Source organism: Vulpes vulpes, chromosome 16 (genome assembly GCF_048418805.1).
Source record: "Vulpes vulpes isolate BD-2025 chromosome 16, VulVul3, whole genome shotgun sequence".
NCBI classification, from domain to species: domain Eukaryota; kingdom Metazoa; phylum Chordata; class Mammalia; order Carnivora; family Canidae; genus Vulpes; species Vulpes vulpes.
The window spans coordinates 32,903,457-32,919,667 of NC_132795.1; the positions used below are offsets into that span (position 1 = coordinate 32,903,457).

Consider the following 16,211-nt stretch of genomic DNA (forward strand, 5'->3'; position numbering starts at 1 on the left):
CACACACCCTGTCCGTTGTGGGAGCCAGTAGGTGGTGGTCCGCCTTCCAGCTCGCAGGCTCAGCCAGCATCCCAATCTGCGTGGCCTCCCTAGGATTCCCTGAGGAGCTCTACCTTGCTCGTCCTGGCCCATCATCAGTGGACCATAACCTTTGACACTTTGCAAATTCTTCCTGGGGTAGGGCACCTAGAGTGGTGCTGTCCCGTAGAAATAGGATGCAAGCCGCATATGCAATTTTGAAATTTTCTAGTAGCTACATTAAAAAAGGTAAAAGTAGGGGTGCCTGGGTGGCTCAGTTGGTTGGATGTCCGACTCTTGGTGTCGGCTCAGGTCTTGGTCTCTGGGTTGTGGGTTCAGGCCCCTCATTGGGCTCTGCACTGGGCATGGAGCCTATTTAATAAAAATAAAAATAAAAAAGTAGTTAAGTAATTTTAACTTTATTTTACCCAATGTATCTGAAATATTATTTCAGTATATTAATCATATAACATTAGCAATGAGATCTCTTGAATTCTTCCGTGTGTGTGTGTGTGGTATTAGGTCCTCCAAAGCCAGGGTATACTTTATACTTCCAATTCGAACTAGCCACACTCAGGTACTTGACAGCCACACACGGCTGTTGCTATGCATTGGACAGTGCAGTTCCAGAACACTTGGTCTGGCTCTCAGCCCCAGGCTCCATGCCCTGGGGAGCTAGGGGAAGGAGGTGTTCTTTCACGTTTGAGCCTCTCTGCTGTGGACTCTGCTTTCCTCTGCTCATCAAAGCCTCTCACCTCTAAACCTCAGCCTGTCTCCTGAGTGCACAACATGGCAGTATTGGGGCTCACAGGTGTCGGGTATGTGGGGAGTGGACTCTGCCCAATGCCTAGTTCCCCCCTCCACCTGGCTGCTTCCAGGTGTGTAGCTACTGTTGGGAATGGTGTAAAAGAGCCCAGGTAGAAGAATCTAACCAGTCCCTGAGGTCTCCTGAGATCTAAGAAATGCAGGTGTCTGAAACCCCACTCCTGGTTTCCTCATCCCCTCCTCTGGTGAACAGCTGGCCAGACAGCCAGTATAGCCAGCTTGCTCATGCTAGGCTTTCCTTCGGCCCCCAGGTCCACAGAGTAAGGCCCAGCGATGTCAGCCGAATGAGCACAATTGCCTGGGTACCGAGCTGTGTGTTCTCATGTCCCGCCTCTGCAATGGGGTCCAGGACTGCGTGGATGGTTCAGACGAGGGGCCCCACTGCCGAGGTAAGGGCTCTTCTACTTCCCTTGCACCAGGAGATGGATGCAGTGAGTTCTTAGCCATGCATGTGGTGGGTTTGGACGGGGCCCACCGTCCGACGACTGTCCTCAGACCTTCAGTGGGGATGAGGCCTTGTCCTGCTCCAGTGCAGATTTGCCACCAGATAGCAGCCAAATCAGTGCGCCTTTGTGTTGGAACTTGGGCCACAGCCCTGTGGGGATCAGCAAGGGCCCAGGCCCAGGCACTTGTCTTTGGCCGTGTGTGCTTAAGCAAGTCACTACCTCTCCGCAGACCCCAGTATCCCACCTCTAAAGTGAGAGCTCTGCGCTTAGATGGGTATTTTCATACTTTGTCGTTGTTGTAAATAATGGGATCCCTTCTCCAAACGATTTCTTATATGAAACCTGAGTATGAACAGGGAAGAGCGGATGTTGTGACTGAAGCCAGGGGGTGGGGATGTGGAGTTTGGGTCACCTGTCTCCCCGTCAGCACCCTCGAAGGCATCCCCCCAGGAAGTGCAGATCTTAGAGACACTCTAAAGCAGCTGGAATGGGAAGGGCGCCGAGGCTGAAGAGGGAATGTTAGGAGGATAGGTCCCTTCCCTGTGCGGCTCAGGTCACCAGCTCTATTGTTCTTCCCCTGAAGGCCCCTGGGCCAGGGAGAGCCAGGTCAGATCATTTGTAAGCAGTGGGGGAGGATTTGTCTGTAAGGTGAGCCTCAGGGCTGCAAGGTGGGGACTAGGGAATGGTGGCTTCTCCATTCTACTGAGCTCAAGGCCTCCCCAGCCCGAGCAAGCCTCTGGGTGAGGGTGGTATCCCGCGCCTGTATGCATGTCAGAAACATCTGCCTGTGGGAGGAGACACATCTGGATCCTGTTCACTGAGGGCAGGGAGTGTGGAGTAAGGAGTTTGTGGAAGATTTTTATCCTTTCCTTGGGTCAATTTTGCATGTTTTTGTCTAGAGCTCCTGGGATGGGATGCAGAACTTGGGCCCAGGGGCTGACTTTAATTACCATGCCCATTGCATCTTATCGCGTGGTACATGTTCAAGTTTGCTTCTTCTTGAATACTTTGTCAGCATCCAAAACAACAGAGAACCTCGAGAACCTATGGTTTGAACTCCCTTCTCTGATATTAGAGAAGTTGTGCCTCCTTATCTTCCTGCCACGTGTCCAGAAGATAAATTCTGTTCTAGATTTTTCCAGAACAAATAATATTGTCCCTGCACCCACTCCCCCCCCCACCCCATTTTGTGGGGAAAGGCTGGCCAAGCAGCACCTTTGGGCTCCTGGGTGGAGGTGGAGAGGAGAAGAAATAACTGGGGCCTGGCCCCCCATCCCAGCTCCTCCTGGCAGGCTTAGTGCCTCTAAACATCTTAGCATCTTGGGCAGCTCTCAGTCCTAGGTGGGGGGGGGGGGGAGCGGGGGTGTGAGGCAGCTGGACAAAGGGGGCTTTGTGGCCAGGCCGCCTGGCCCCACGCAAGGCCATTAATTGGGTCGCTGGTCTGGGGGGGTAGCCGCTCTCCCACCTCTTCCCCCTTCTGTCTCCCCTGTGGAAGTGGGTCAGTGGCAGGAGGAAGATTAGAGAAAAGTCCTGAGGGAACCAGTTTTGCTCCTCCTCCCATCTTCCACCTGGACCTTGGACCTTCTCCCTAGGGCCTCCAGGGCTTAAGCGATGGGCTGGAGGGGTACTTCCAGACCAGAGCTGGGACCTGAGGGGAAAGACCCCATCCCATGCCCACTCCTCACCCTCAGCCCCAAAGCCAGTTTTGTAGTTCCTGGGCAGTGCAGATAGGAGGCAAATGAAGGGGTTGAGACTACTGTCCTCGCTCTGCCAGTGACCCCTGCAACTGCCAGAACCTTTCCCCCTGGGGACAGAGGGAGTCCAGAGCAACCGGAGCAGGGGGATATGGCCCCTAAGCCATAATTGGCTATGGGATCTTGGGCCCATCTTACAACCTCCCTGGGTCTCAGTTTCCTCACTTGCAAAACATATTAGATAACTCCTGAAGCCTCTTTCATCTCTGACGCCACGGGGCCTTGGAAGTGGTTCCCAAGGGTTGACGGGAGTCGGGGGAAGGTGACAGTCTGGGTGCAGTGGCTGCCAGGTCTGGGGGCGTCGTGAGAGCATGTTGCTTGCTCCCCCCCCCCCCCCCCCCCGCCACAGAGCTCCAAGGACAGTGTTCTCAGCTGGGCTGCCAGCACCACTGTGTCCCCACACTCAACGGGCCCACCTGCTACTGCAACAACAGCTTTCAACTGCAGGCAGATGGCAAGACCTGCAAAGGTATGTGAGCGCATGTGCTTGTGTGTCTGCGTGTACGAGCTGCGGGGGGTGCAGGTGGGGGCGGGCATGGGGCAGGGCCAGTGGGTAGAAGAAAAATGAGATGGAAGGTACTAGAGAGGAGGCATGGCTTCATGCCCTACAGCCTCAGAGTGTGACTGTGAGCCCTGACCACTGGCTTCCACCAGATTTCTAAATTCCTCTCAAATTTCATAGGTTGAGGGCACCTGGGTGGCTCAGTTGGTTAAGCATTTACCTTCGGCCCAGGCATGATCCCAGTCCTGGGATCAAGTCCCGCATTGGACTCCCAGTTGAGTGGGGAGTCTGCTTCTCCCTCTGCCCTTTCCCCTGGCTCATTCTTTCTCTCTCTCACTCTCTCACAAAAATAAATATAAATGAAATCTAAAAAAAAAAAAAAACATAGGTTGAAAATGCGAATTTTCTTGTAAAAACTTTAAAACATTATAGGTAAAACCAAAGTCCCCTTTGACAAATCCTCTTCAGTTCTGCTCCCTTTCCCATCGCTGAAGGTCAGCTGTGTTATCAGTTTGCTACCTCTCTCTCCAGGCCTTTTTCACGTATGCATGTATTCACAGATAATCTAACTGGAAGTATTGTTTATGTGCACATAAAGTTTATGTGCATATTGTTATGTTCACACAAATATCACACTACATACCTTTCTTCAGTCTCTTCACCCAATATATTCTGGAGATTTTTCTGTATTAATATGTAGAGATAGGGACGCCAGGGTGGCTCAGGGGTTGAGCATCTGCCTTTGGCCCAGGACGTGATCCCGGGGTCCTGGGATCGAGTCCCGCATTGGGCTCCCTGCATGGGGCCGGCTTCTCCCTCTGCCTGTGCCTCTGCCTCTCTCTGTATCTCTCATGAATCAATAAATAAAATATATTTTAAAAATATATATAGAGATCTACCTTGATCTCTTAGAAACCGCTATGAAGTATGACCATTACCACAGCTTACTCGGCCCTCTGCCTATTGCTGAGTGAGACGTTTCAATTTCTCGCCATCACAAACAAGGCATCCCTTTCTGTTTTAGATTTACCTCCCTCGGCTCTTTGCACAAGCACCACTTTCTCAATGAGGCCATCCCTCAAATCACAGCCCACTGCCTGCATTCTCTACCCCCTATCTCTGCTTAATATTTTTCCACCAGTCACTTTCCACTGCACTAAGCACCTCTAACATATAATTTACTTTTTTGTTTTATTTATTACTGAAACACCAATATGTCATTTATTATCAGCATTTAAATTTCATGAGGGCAGCAATTTGAATACATCTGATTCACGGATGTATCCTCAGAGCCTAGGATGGTACCTGGCATATAGCAGGTACTCTAAAGATCTTTTCTGAATGAACGAATGATGCGCCCATGTATGGATATTTCACTAGGGGCAGACTCCCAGTCTGGACTTGCTAGGTGATAGAGTTTGTACATCTCTCATTGAGATAGAGTCTGCCAAATTGTCCTCCAAAGTAGCTGCCAGGATGGATGGCCCCACCAGTGGTGTCTGAGGGCACCCACTTTCCTGCCCTCATTACATTGGAGATGACCACGCTCTTGCCCTTTCCCTGGCAGACTTTGACGAATGTTCAGTGTACGGCACCTGCAGCCAGCTATGCACCAACACGGACGGCTCCTTTACATGTGGCTGTGTGGAAGGGTACCTCCTGCAGCCAGACAACCGCTCCTGCAAGGCCAAGAATGGTAGGTGGGGTCACCTGTGGCCACAGCAATAGGTGGCCCCCACATTGGGGGGTGATCTCAATGGTCCTGGAGCCCCTTGCTGCACTGACTCTTCTCTCCTCCATCTGTAGAGCCAGTAGATCGGCCCCCTGTGCTGCTGATTGCCAACTCACAGAACATCCTGGCTACGTACCTGAGTGGGGCCCAGGTGTCTACCATCACACCCACGAGTACACGGCAGACCACAGCCATGGACTTCAGCTACGCCAACGAGACTGTGTGTTGGGTGCATGTTGGGGACAGCGCCTCCCAGACACAGCTCAAGTGTGCCCGCATGCCTGGCCTGAAGGGCTTCGTGGATGAGCACACCATCAACATCTCCCTCAGTTTGCACCGTGAGTCGCCTGCTCCTTAGCTTGGAGCGTGAGGGAGGGAGGGGAAGATTGGGCAAGCTGGAGCCTGTCCAGGAGAGGGGCAGAGGATTAGACAGGATGACCCATGTCTAGGGCAAGAGTCTAAATAAGAAGCCCTTCACTGAGGCCAAGGCTGGGGGCCCCAAGGCTGCACAAGATGACACTTTCTGGGGGGGCAGGGACAGATCGATGGCTAGGCTTGCTTCCCTCTCAGCTGGGTCTCTAGATGGCTCCTGATTTTTGGCCCAGGGCTGAGGAAGAGGGCCAAGGGGGCAATGAGCAGTCAATCTCCAGAGACCAGGGACTGTCCCTTTTCAGAGAGAAGAGTGATGATTAGACCGCAGAGGGGCTTTCCCATGTAGCGGGAGTCAGGGCAAGGGAAAGAAAGGGCCTGGAGCTCAGTCAGAGCCTTGCTAGGTTGTGGCTGAGGGCAAAGATGCCAGGGCCTACCTGGTTCCATCTTCATGTTCCATCATTCTCCTTGGGGACATCCTCAGAATGGACTCAGTGCTGCAGGGTGGGTGTGGGGGTCCTGAGGCTATTTAGGGGGCTTTGCAGCAGAGGATGAGACTAGAGGAGGAGCACTGGGGCACAGGAACATTTTAAGACCTCCCAGATGTTCCCACTTAAACTCCCTCCCTGGGCTGTACTTTGCTGTCTTAGGGGTGGAAGAAGGGGTATACCTAGGGATGGGGCCTGGGCATAGATCCACTGCCTGGAGCAGCCCTGCTCATCTCGGATGCCGTTACACAAACAAAACATCTGGCACTGTCACATTTCCAGGAAGCACACCACAGGGGTGAGGGGGAAGATCTGGCCTCAGCTGATCTGACCTTCAGGAGGGAGGGTAACTTGATCTGTGACCTTGAGTAAATCAGAACCCCCTGCGCCTGCTTTGGTTTCCTAATCTACATCATGGGTTTGAGCTTGCCTGTCCAGATCAGATAAATTGAAGTGAAAGCCAGAACCCACAAGGTTTAGGATTTTGAACCTTAGGGCCTGCTAGAAGATCTTCAGATTCTTCATTGCATCTGCATCTGATGATTACTGCAGAGGACAGGTCCCAGGAGGACATACGGGCTTAGTTCTGGGCTGGCAGGTGTTCCCGAGAGTCCTTGCCCTCTGCAGCCTCAGCATATGGTCCACACCTCGGCCCCAGCTCCTCCAGAGCCTCCCAGTGGTGTCCCAGCAGTGTCCTTGGTCACCAAGGCTCACATGTGATGGGACATGCCTTCCTCAGAATAATGGGCTGGGGGCTGCCACACTTGGTTGGCCAACCTCTGGAGGGGTGGGCAGATCGGGAACCCAATGGCAGTTGGGGTGGCACAGGGCAAGGCCCCCCCACCCAGCTGCCCTCTCGCTGCTCCTTGTTGATGGCCCCACCCAACAGGCCTGTCTGGGCAAACAGCTCTGGCGGCTCCCTCCCTGGCCCTGCCTCAGGGCCAGATGATGGGCTCGTGGGTAGGCGGCTGGCGAGGGTGCCCTGATGAGAAACTTCTCGGCTTTTGCTCTGGCCTGGCCCCCTCTCCTGCCTTCCTCCCAAGGAGATGCAGGAAATAAGCTCAGGCGGGTAACCCTCCCTTGGCAAATAGAGCCTTGCCTCCCAGTCTGCTAGATTTCACTGGGCCCCTCTGGGGCAGAGTCCAGGAGGCAGAAACAGACCCAGTTTCCTGGGAGAAATGCTAGCGGGGTAGATGAGTGGGTTCCCATTGCCCCAGCCTCTGCCCCTCCACCCTGCCCTGCCGCCTGAATGTCTGGCTGTCACCCTGAGGATAGTTGTTTTGCTCTCATCCCACAGACTAATTATGGGCCCTGAGATGAGGAGGTCGGAAGTGTCTCTCCCCTAGCACCCTCCCCTAGCCCTAGCTCAGCCCCCTCCCAGGAGATGCTGAGTGGCCTGTCCTGGTGTGCGGGTGGCTGGTCCCAGGCACTCACCTGTGCAGTGGGCTGCTGGCCTGTAATTAGCTCCCAGAGGGGGATGAAGAAGAAAGGCTGCTGCTTTCTCCTGCTTTCTCTCTGCCCCGTAGGGGAGCCCTCCCTACAATCATCCCATTCCTGGCTGTGACCATGACCTCCTTTGCACCCCTGGGAGGGAGCCTCATGCAGGAGGGAGGAGTCTGACAATGGAGAGGTGCTGGGGCCCAGAGGCCAAGAGGCAGAGATGCCGAGAGAAGCCTGCGTGCTGATGTGGGAAGAAGGGGGAGCCTGCCTCAGAGAAAACTCTGGTCACAGAAATAGAATAGAAAAAGGGAAGGAGGCCAGGAAGTGAGCCTGTTTCACATGGGTCCCAGGGCATGTGTGCACCAGACCTGCCCTGGGTCCTGAGGGCCCTCAGAGGGCCCCTCCTCGACCCTGCCATGCTCAGGGGTCGGAGCAGCTTCCAGGAGAGGCTCCGCGGAGCCAGCTGGGGATGGAAGCTCCTGCTTTTTCCTGTCGGGACCCCAGCTCCTTCCCTGATTCTACTCCTTCTAGAGTTGGGGGGATAGTTTCTGACCAACTTCCTCACTGTTCTGGAGGGGTGTGCGTGTGTGCGCCCGCTCGCTCCTGCTTCCCTCACTGAACAGAGCCCGGGCTGCCAACACTTTTTTCCCTCACTGTGACCTTTACTGGCCTGGGGGTGGGGGGCGGGCCTCGGGGGCTGAGTCCTCACCCCTTCCCCTCCCTCCTGGAATATAATCCCAGGGCCCATCCTCCCCTCTGCTGCTGTCTCAGCAGCATGGGGGGGGGTGGGATCTCTGTGGATTCTGGTTCTGTGGCTGGAGAACATGGTAGTGAGAGCCAGAACACCCTTAGGGGAGGACGGAGGCTGACCCCTTAGTGCTTAATACTGCCTTTCCCAAAGCAGGGATGCCTTGATTTTAGGTTGTACATGGACGTGCATTGTTTTATTGTTATAGCTTTGGTTTTTTTATGTAACGCCTATTAGGAAACTCCCATAACTAGCAAATCAAATCTAGGATCTCACAGATTGCTTTAGGGTGCGGCAAGATGAGAAACGCGAGGTGACTTATGGAAACAGTAGGTAATGGCAGTGCGAGCTGTGCGTGACCCTGGCAAGCATTTTGAAAGTGACCCACAAACGCCTGAAGTTCTGGAAACTGAGACCCAGAGGGGCCAGTAGCCTGGTAGTACCAGAGCTGGGCCTGGCCCGCCCCTCTGCCTCTCACCTCTGACCACCCTCAGGGAACCATAGGCTCTGCTCAGCCCCTGCAGGGCTGCCCCTGGGCGGGGCTGGAGGTCAGGCCCCCTGTCCCCTCCTCTCCCCCCACCCCTGCCCCAGCCCTGCTTGGCCTTAGCTGTGCTCCTCTGACCTGTCTTCCTTGGCTTTGAGGATGTTTCCACCGGAGAAAGAATGAGGGCAGCCTGCAGGAATGGGGCCCCAGGAAGGGGTGTGTGCGGGAGGGAAGGTCCTAATGCCGCACGCAAGGCCCTTAAAGGAAATAAGTTTTGCCCAAGGCACTTAGTTGTGGACGGTGTATGAGGGGATGCTGTGGAGGGGCCCTCCGGGGTCCCGGGGTTCCTTCACTGCGCCGTACCGTGTGAGGGAAGGCGGGGGCAGGCAGGAAAGGCCCCCTAGGCCGCAGGCAGCAAGGTTGCGAAATGAGTCCCCAAGTCCAGCTGGCCAGCTTCACTTATCCCTCCCTCTTTCTTTGTGTGCATGTGTGCATGTGTGTATGTATGTGCTTAAAATCACAACAGGAAATGGGTAGTGATGTGTCTAGAGAGAAGGCAGAGAGGGGGCAGAGAGGAGCCCCCCTGAGTCTCCGATGGACTGACTTCCCTGGCTGGAAGGGGAGCTGTCTTCCCGCTGAACCGGGCGGCCCAGGCCCTCTCGGCCTCCCACCCGATGCCAATGGAACCCGGCCAGCCGCCGCCCCCCCTCCACTACCATCCTCTCCCTTGGCCTTCCTCACCCTCAGGGTGTCAGAATCCTGGGGGGCTCTTGCTAGCACACCCTTTGGCCTTGGGCCATCCGTGTCGCGGTGCTTTTGCTCCCCGCTCCCACTCCCGCTCCTGTCCCAAATTTCCGAATCATTTCACAGCCCTTCTCTCCTCTCCCTGGCCGGGCCAGCCCCATGTCTCCCGGCTCAGGTCCAGCCTGGCCTCTCCTCCCCCGCTGTCTCCTTGAAGCTGCCTCTCCACCCAGCCTGCTCCCAACACCCCCCTCCTCCCTGTTTTCAAGCCACAGGAAGTAACTTAAGCAAGAGAGAACCCAGCAAAGATTTCTCAATAGTGGGAAGACCCTGGTTCTGATTCTGAATCAGAGCTGCAGAATCCAGGCATCTCATCCCCGGCTCCAGGACTGACCACCTTTGTGGACCTGGGCCAGGCAAGGGAAGGAGCTGGGGCACAAGCCCCAGGCCAGAAGTACCAGCAGGGCAGGAAGGGAAGTCCAGGAGACAGAGGTGATGTGCTGTGGCTGAGCCCTGGCCTCACTGGGAACAAGAGGAGCTCAAGTCAGGACGCAGCAGGAAATAGGAGCGTGAGGACATGCCATTTGGCAGAGCTTCTCTGCCTGGCAGACCGGGCGGGCCGTCTCTTACCTACTTGCAAAGACCCCAGACTCCTGATCATCTCCCCCAGGCCTCCTTCTCCTTGCCAGGCCTCAGGACAGGATCCCTGAGGGCTCTAATAAGCAGGAGGATTACCAGAGAGATGTGTCCTCCCACCGTCTTGGGGTGTCCCAAGGCCAGAGAAGGAAGCTCCTGGCAGTCAAAAGGAAGGGAAAAAGTGATGTCCCGGCGCTAGGACAACTGAGTGAGGACTCAGTGCTCAACAAATATTTGTTGAATGAATCAGTATATGTGTGTCAAACACCGGGGACAGAGATGAAAGACAGCACCCTGCCCTCACAATATTTGTAGTCAGGTAAACAGGCTGTGATAAAAGGAATTACTGGGACTTCTGGGAGTCAGAAATCTTTCTTCTGAGGGCCTGAGCTGAATCTTGAATAGTAGGTGTTAGCCTCAAACTGCCCACCTGGTGGGCCCATCTTTAGTTAGGAGGCCACAGGACTCTCACTGAAGGCATAGATTGTAACTTGCTGGAAAAGGTAGGGAAGAATGAGGTTGAGGTCAGGGAGGATGGTGGTACGAACAACAGCTGCCATTTGTGGAGTATTAATTATGTGCCAGGCCATGTGCTAAGTACTATTAATGTACCATGCCATCTTACAGATGAGCAAACTGAGACTCAGACAATAAATAACTTGCCCATTCCCATTTACATATGAGCAAACTGAGACTCAGACATTAAGTAATTTCCCCATAGTCCCACAGTTGGAAGGCAATAGAACAAGGATTCCAACCTGCTGTCAGTGTCTGGAAAGCTGGCTGGGCCCGAGGCAGAGCAGAGTGATGGGAAAGGTGGGGAGGTTCCTGAATAAGGACCAGAATGCAGTGTGTTCATTGGGGATGTGGTTAAAGTGGAAATGAGATTCATCCTTGCTCATCCTTCCTCATCCAGGGACCTCATGCCTTGTCTTACAATCTCTGGGTATGTGGATGCATTGGGGATATTTCCTCTGGGCACAGAGGCCCCCTTCCTCCCCCAGATTTATTTTAGGGAGAGTGACTGGAGTCCTGCAGCAGAAGCCAGAGTTCTCCTTGGGAATGGCAGCGGCGCGGAGGGCGGGGTGGATTCTTTCTGGAAAAGAAGCCACTGTTTAAGGAAATACCGCTTGAACAATGTGGATAGTAGAGAAGTTGAGAAAAATTGGAGTTCTGGGGGTGCAGAATGCTGAGCTTTGGCCAGTGTGGGGGGTGCAGGGAAAACTCATCAGTTAGAGACACGCCCCATGCCTATTCTGGAGCCTGGAAGTGAAAGTCTTTCATGACATCACTGGCAAGCTGTGGTCTGTTCTCTGTCTCACCCACCTCCTAGCTTCCTAGCCTCCTTCTCTAGGCTGGAATCCCTAACAACTTGACCCCTAGGTCACCCCCCAGACCCTTCCCACAACATAGCATTCTTCCCCTTAGGTTTACTTGAGATTCTCCCGTCTTCAGGATCTGGGGCCCTTGGCCGGAGTCCCTCTGGAGGATGCTGGGGTCAGCCCTAACAAGGCTGGGCCTCAGGGGACAGCTGCCCTCGAGTGTATGGACCCAGAATGTACAGGTCTTTTGGGGTCAAACCCAGGATTCAACTTGTCCCCCATGCCATGAGACAAGGGCAGTGGCCCAGACACTCCCATAGGGGAGCCCAGGAGGGAAGGTGCCCCTTCTCCTAATCTGAGCCCATCTGTCTATACCGGCCTCGGATAGGTCAAGTATGTATGTGCGTGTGTGAATATGTGTGCATGTGTGTGAGTGTGTGTGGTGGGGCGGGCAGAGGAATCTGGACTTCAGGAGAGAGGAAAATAATGTGGTGGAGGGGGTTGGATAACAAAGGATTTTTGCTTGCGGACTAATAGTCTCCAGCTGCAAAAATACCAAAGTGGAGGCCAGGCCGGGCTGGGGACTCCCATTCTTGCCAACTCCTCACTGGCCTGCTGAGTGGGGCCCTGCCTGGCCTTTGGGAGGTGGAAGGAGAGACCGGCCAAGGGTAAATAATCTAGAGCAAGGACGATCCCTCTGCCTTCTTTCCCGGAATTGGCAGGGAATCCAGGCCAGGAGGGAGACTCGAAGGTTGGCCACTTCCTGGGGGCCAGGGGAGGGAGCTTCCAATCTCTTCAGATTTCTTCTTCCTTCCTTCCTGCTGAGAGGAGGGTGGATGGGGAGCAGGGGCAGGGTGTTGCCAGCCCCGAGCTGGGCAGTGACTCAGGGAAGCCTCGGGAAGTTAGGAGAGAAGGACGCAGCTGCACCAGCTGGTGCCAGGGAGATGGCTTCCTGTGAAGTACCCCCGCGTGCCAGCGGGCGCCCCCTATGCCCACCGAGGAAAGGGCACGCAGCCCGCTTTGCCTTCCAGCCTACCTGCCTGCTGGCTGCTCTGCACCACAGCAGGTCCCCCCCATCCAGAGGCAGCCTAGTGGCATTCATTTTATTCTGTTTTCTCTGTGTAACAGTGTGTGCAGCAGTGTGATCGCCTTATCCCGGCACCGGGCCCTCTTCCTACGTGGCCTGGGCCCCACAATTCCCAGGCTGCTCTGCCCCTCTCTTCTCTTGTCACCAGGATGGATGACTTCTAGGAGCCCAGAGGAGACAGTGGTTGGGCCTGGGGGTGCGTCAGCGATCACAGGGGGGTGCCTCTTCCCTGTGGCCTCTTCTTCCAGTCACCTTGAAATGAGGTTTAACGGGCGGGGGCGGGGGGGGGACACGACATGAAGAGGAAACTAGCTTGAGGACAGTCTCGAATTGGCTCTTGCCCTTCCTCCCGCAGCCTAAGTCCCGTGACTGTGAGTCAGTGTCAGGGCCTCGCCAAGTTCCCTGGGAGCCACGTTCCTGTTCCCTTTGCCCCCACCCCCACCCACTGTTAGGAAACAGCCCCTGGATCCCTGTGGGGAGGGGGGAGGATTAGAGAGGCATTGAGCGAGCTCAGCTCGGAGCTCGTAGTTATTATACCTACAGCTCGGTGGGGGCAGAATAATCCCTCGTGGGTGGTGTGGGGGGTAAGTTGCGGCCAAAGGCGGGTTGTCCAAAGATCTCATTACCTGTTGGGGCAATCGGTGAAAGTGGAGGGGGTGCAAGGCAGGGGTCCTGAGGAGGCACTGTCTTAGGAGATTCCCAGTTTGCAGGAGGCGTTACCTCTGGTGGTGGTAGTTGGAGGTAGCAGTGAGAGGATGGGAGCCAGTGGGTCTTGGAGAGGAGGCCATTCCCCATTGCCTGTGCCCTACCCCTACCCTCTTAAGTCCTTTTTAGCCTTTTCCATCTCCCCCCAGAGATGGCATAGACTGAGTGTAGGCCATCCTACACCTGGTCTCCATCCTCCTCTCCTACTCACCTTTCTGGAGCTTCCCTTCTTTCTGAACCATGCCTCAATTTACCTTCAGAGTCCTTTTACGGCCCTTCTCCTGTGTCTCTGTCCTTTAGTCCCACATCTTATTCCCTGCTCCTTCCCACCCTCCCTAGGATATGAGGAAATTGGGCATAGGGACATTGAAGAAATAGGAACAGAGCTGAGTAGAGGAAGTTTGGCCTATGTCAAATCAAAAGATTTGATTCCAATCTTTTGACACCATGAGCTTTCCCTTTGCCATCTCTATGGGCACTATATTTTGACATATTTTTCTCTCACATTGAATTTATTGATGGTGTGCTCTGCTTTTCTATTTTTAAGATTCATGCAACATGTATGTATCTGGTCAGTGTCCTGGCTAGCATGAGATAACTTGACTTACCATAGAATGTTCATGAAAATCTACCAACATCAAAGATGTGTGATGTTTTAGTTAGCCTGAGTGCTGGTATCTCAAGTAAAAGCATATCTAAAAATATTGGAATGAGGGACCCCTGGGTGGCTTAGCAGTTGAGCGTCTGCCTTTGGCTCAGGGCCTGATCCTGGTCCGGGGATCAAGTCCTACATCAGGCTTCCTGAGAGGAGCCTGCTTCTCCCTCTGCCTATGTCTCTGCCTCTCTCTATCTTTCATGAATAAATAAAATCTTAAAAAAATAAAAATAAATTAAAAATAGATAAAAATGTTGGAATGAGTTAGTAGACCTGTCCTCACTGCCTTTTGGTACCCCAAGAAGATGGTCCCACTTGAGGAAGGGCTAGAGTTGGGGAAGCTGGTCCATCAACTAGCCAGCCAACACTTACGCAGTGCCTCCTGTGTCCTGGCCCTGAGCTTGGTGTGTGGAGCAGGGATCTGCGGGGGGACACTCAGACACTTCTTTTTGGAAACACCAGACAGAAACTGGTTGGGAAAGATGGCAAAGAACACAAGGCAAAATGTGCCCCTGCCAGGAACTCCCCTAGGAGCTCGGAGAGGAGAGACAGCTATAGCCTAGGTGGGGAAGGGAGTCGCCCCAGAGAAGGTGGGCTTCCAGGGATGGGTCCTGCATCAGCCAGGGTGGGCGTGTCTATTGGAGGATCTCCTCCTATAGCTCTTTCATTCACTTTCCAGATGTGGAGCAGATGGCCATCGACTGGCTGACAGGCAACTTCTACTTTGTGGATGACATTGACGATAGGATCTTCGTCTGCAACCGCAATGGAGACACGTGTGTCACCTTGCTGGACCTGGAGCTCTACAACCCCAAGGGCATTGCACTGGACCCCGCCATGGGGTGAGAGGGGCAGGCGGACGCCGTGGTGGAAGGGAGGGTACCCAGTGTCCAGAACCCAGTAAAACGTGCCCTCTGCCCACAGGAAGGTGTTCTTCACTGACTATGGGCAGATCCCAAAGGTGGAGCGCTGTGACATGGATGGACAGAACCGCACCAAGCTGGTTGATAGCAAGATTGTGTTTCCTCACGGCATCACGCTGGACCTGGTCAGCCGCCTCGTCTACTGGGCTGACGCCTACCTGGACTACATCGAGGTGGTGGACTATGAGGGCAAGGGCCGCCAGACCATCATCCAGGGCATTCTGGTGAGGGGGATGCTCTGGCGGGGCAAGGGAGAGCCTCCCAGGGAGAGGGAGGAGGGTGTGGGGGCACACTTGCCCTCCCGTAGGAATCGGGGCAGGCTTGAGCCCTTTAAGCAAGGGAGTGGTGTGGCTTCCACTCTGATGGAAATAATCGTTTTATTTGTTTCTTAAAGATTTTATTTATTTGTTTGAGAGAGAGAGCATAAGCAGGTGGAAGGACAGAGAGAGAGGGAGAAACAGACTCACTGGTGAGCAGGGAGCCCGATGCAGGACTCGATCCCAGCACCCTGGGATCGTGACCTGAGCCACTCAGATGCTGCTGGAAATAGTCATTTAAGAGACACCTTTTACTTCTTTTTTCTTTTCTTTTCTTTTAGATTTTATTTATTTATTCATGAGAGACACAGAGAGAGAGAGAGAGAGAGAGGCAGAGACACACGCAGGGGTAGAAACAGGCTCCACACAGGGAGCCCGATGTGGGACTCGATCCCGGGTAGCCAGGATCACACCCTGGGCTGAAGGTGGTGCTAAACCGCTGAGCCACCCGGGCTGCCCTTACTTCCCTTTTCTCACTTGATCTTTACAACAACCCCTGGGAGATAAGCGGGCAGGTGGCTCAGTTCCGTTCTGGCATGAGAAGAAGCACAGTTCAAAGAGGTTAAGTGATTTGCCTGAGGTTACACAGGTGGGAAGCAGCACTGGGACCTAGTCTAGAAGTCCTTCCAGCTCAGAGATGGCATCTCCATTCTGGGATCATTAAGGTGACCCAGCATCCTTGTTTGTCTGGGACTGTTCCAGTGTGAGCCCTGGACGTCCCACAAGCCAACAAATCCCTTGGTCTGGGACAAGCTGGGACAGTCGGTTACCTTGGATAAGTTATGTGGGTGGTGAGGGCTGTTACCAGGCTTGCTTGGGGCAAGCCTGTCCTCTCAGCCTTCCCTAAGCTGGGCACCAGAGTTGAGCTAAGAATGTCCTCCTCTGGACACAGTTTAGGGCCCCACTCCAACTCAGTCCAAAATTGTTCCTTATCCACTGGGTGCCTGAGTCTGTGGGGGACGTGGTTCCTGCTCTCAAGGGGTTTGAGCAGAGTGGGTAGGGTAAGCCTGCAAATCACC

At 54.2% G+C, this 16,211-nt stretch overlaps 2 protein-coding genes across 3 annotated transcripts in view; one reads left to right on the top strand and one right to left on the bottom strand.

The window, feature by feature from the left end:
• LOC140593718 (integrin alpha-7-like) overlaps positions 1-132 on the bottom strand; it is an 8,774-nt gene extending 8,642 nt beyond the window's left edge. Inside the window, exon 1 of the mRNA XM_072741587.1 lies at positions 119-132. Within this exon, the coding sequence (XP_072597688.1) occupies positions 119-132 (14 nt within the window). The remainder of the gene's footprint in view (positions 1-118) is intronic.
• Positions 133-1,100: 968 nt separating this feature from the next.
• Positions 1,101-16,211, top strand: part of LRP1 (LDL receptor related protein 1) — a 68,602-nt gene continuing 53,491 nt past the window's right edge. For both annotated transcript variants that reach the window (XM_072741762.1, XM_072741763.1), the window contains exons 1-6: positions 1,101-1,232; positions 3,393-3,512; positions 5,113-5,241; positions 5,352-5,615; positions 14,632-14,794; positions 14,877-15,099. In XM_072741762.1, coding sequence (XP_072597863.1) covers positions 1,166-1,232; positions 3,393-3,512; positions 5,113-5,241; positions 5,352-5,615; positions 14,632-14,794; positions 14,877-15,099 — 966 coding nt within the window. In that variant the 5' untranslated portion in view covers positions 1,101-1,165. The remainder of the gene's footprint in view (positions 1,233-3,392; positions 3,513-5,112; positions 5,242-5,351; positions 5,616-14,631; positions 14,795-14,876; positions 15,100-16,211) is intronic.